This window comes from Porites lutea, chromosome 12, assembly GCF_958299795.1.
Source record: "Porites lutea chromosome 12, jaPorLute2.1, whole genome shotgun sequence".
Classification (NCBI taxonomy): Eukaryota; Metazoa; Cnidaria; class Anthozoa; order Scleractinia; family Poritidae; genus Porites; species Porites lutea.
Window position 1 is genome coordinate 3,894,595 of NC_133212.1, and position 1,937 is coordinate 3,896,531.

At 35.5% G+C, this 1,937-nt stretch overlaps 1 protein-coding gene across 1 annotated transcript; it reads right to left on the reverse strand.

Annotated features, from left to right (window-relative positions):
* Positions 1 to 399: 399 nt before the first annotated feature.
* On the reverse strand, positions 400 to 1,327 carry LOC140921516 (uncharacterized). Its single transcript, XM_073371517.1, has one exon. The coding sequence runs from the start codon at positions 1,058 to 1,060 to the stop codon at positions 476 to 478; it is 585 nt and encodes a 194-aa protein (XP_073227618.1). The 5' UTR covers positions 1,061 to 1,327; the 3' UTR covers positions 400 to 475.
* Between the last annotated feature and the right edge of the window lie 610 nt (positions 1,328 to 1,937).

Here is a 1,937-nt window from a genome sequence, read left to right on the forward strand (position 1 = left end):
ATCATGGGATATAAGTAACCTTTATTTATCGTCAGTGACGTGGGGAGTGGTCGCCCAGTCTCTCGAGCCAGGCTTTCATGTATAAAATGCTCGACCGAAAGGAAAAAGATAGAAGTAGAACAACTAACAAAAATACAATTAAATAATGGATAATTTTCATAAATTATTACGATTACAACTGGACCTAATTAAAAAAAACCTACAGGGTAAAAAAATAAAAATACAATATCATTAACACCATGTAATTACATTAAGACAAAGCTACAAGATACAGCTCTTACATCGACATCATTTGTACTTTACATTTTTCGTTAATACTAAACAGCTATAATAATAATAATAATAATAATAATAATAAAGTCTTTATTCAGCAAGAGATAAAAATACATATCTTTTGTTACAAGTAAGTGTAAGAAATTTAAAAAGTTAAAAAGTAAGAATTAAAAAATATATACCGGTATATATATCTAGTATATTACATAGCTAATTCATATTTAAAAAGTAAACGATTAATAAAAGAGTTTTTGAAGCGCATAGTGTTAATCTTAGGTTTAAAACAAGTTTCTTTCCTAAGATTGTAGCTAGAGGATTTAACACGAGGCATAATAGATAAAAGTGGATGTCCTTCGGCATTAGGAACTTTTTTGAAAATTTTACGGTCTTGCCTCTCTAAGAAATCATAAACACTTACAGGCTTAGACGTATATTTCCTTTTAAAGCAGCGGTCTAAGAAACATTGTACGGGTGTAAGATCGGACTCGGACGCGGCGTAGACAGATAATGCGTAATTAATATTAGCTAGAACTATAGTATTAAAGAGAAGGTCTATTTCTGACTGATTGTACCCTTCTTTGCGCGGCGTTCTAAGGATATGTAGGGATTTGTTAGCTTTAATAAGTTTGTTCTTCACGTGCACTGAAAATTTGCTGTCACATTGGAAGGTGACGCCCAAAATCTGAACCTCTTTACAGCTTGGTATCATCCCAATTGGTGAATAAAGATCGTGGTTGCCTCTCTTTTTGATCGTCAACTCTTTACATTTGCTTGGGTTGCAAGACATTCCATTTGTGTTCGTCCAATCTAAAAACTGCGACACTAACTGATCGGAGTAGTCTACCTCCTTCCATACAGGAGCAATAATTGTCGAATCATCAGCGTACTTAAATAGCGCGTCATGATTACCTAAAGTGATGTTAAGATCATTGAGAAAGATGTTAAAAAGGTAAGGACCGCTAACGCTACCTTGAGTTGTCCCTTTGTTAACCGGTTTCCAGTCACACTCGAAGTTGTTGCAACATACCCTTTGTTTTCTATCCTTTAAAAAGTTCAAATACCAATTGGTGGGAGCCTGGGGAGCACTCAAGGGGTCTGGGTAGAGCTGTGCCGTTTTCTCGTAGTACAACTCAAACACAAGGTGAGTCATTTTTAATTCCATTTTTGTCAAAAAGTGGAATGTAGGACGTACTTTGTTTATTTTCAGAAATTTTCTAATAAATTCAAAGTCTAACGAAATCCCACATAGTCTGGGCAGCCTGTGGGGCCAAGCGTCCCAAAACTTTGGAAAACTACCATCAGCGATTGTTCAGTGCGTCTTTGCTTTAGTGAGCTTAATGATATAATAGACAGGAAGGCATCGTAAGAGGCAAAGTTCCCTAAGTTTCAAATAGTTTTTAATGCTTAATGATGGCCGGTTTAAGTTTGTTGTTCAATGTTGGATATAGAGTTGTTGGAGAGCGTTTTGGCTTTATACATGGGAGTCCTGTGTAGCATATGCCCTCTTTGTTGCTTTTTTACACTTTTCCTTGTGTTTTTTTGTTTGTTTTTAATGTATTGTATTTATTGATTTCTAATATCTAATGGAGATTATACAGTGGCCTATGATTGATCTGAAATTGGGCTGCCTACTGTGCGTGACGTAACAGACTCCAAAATACGGG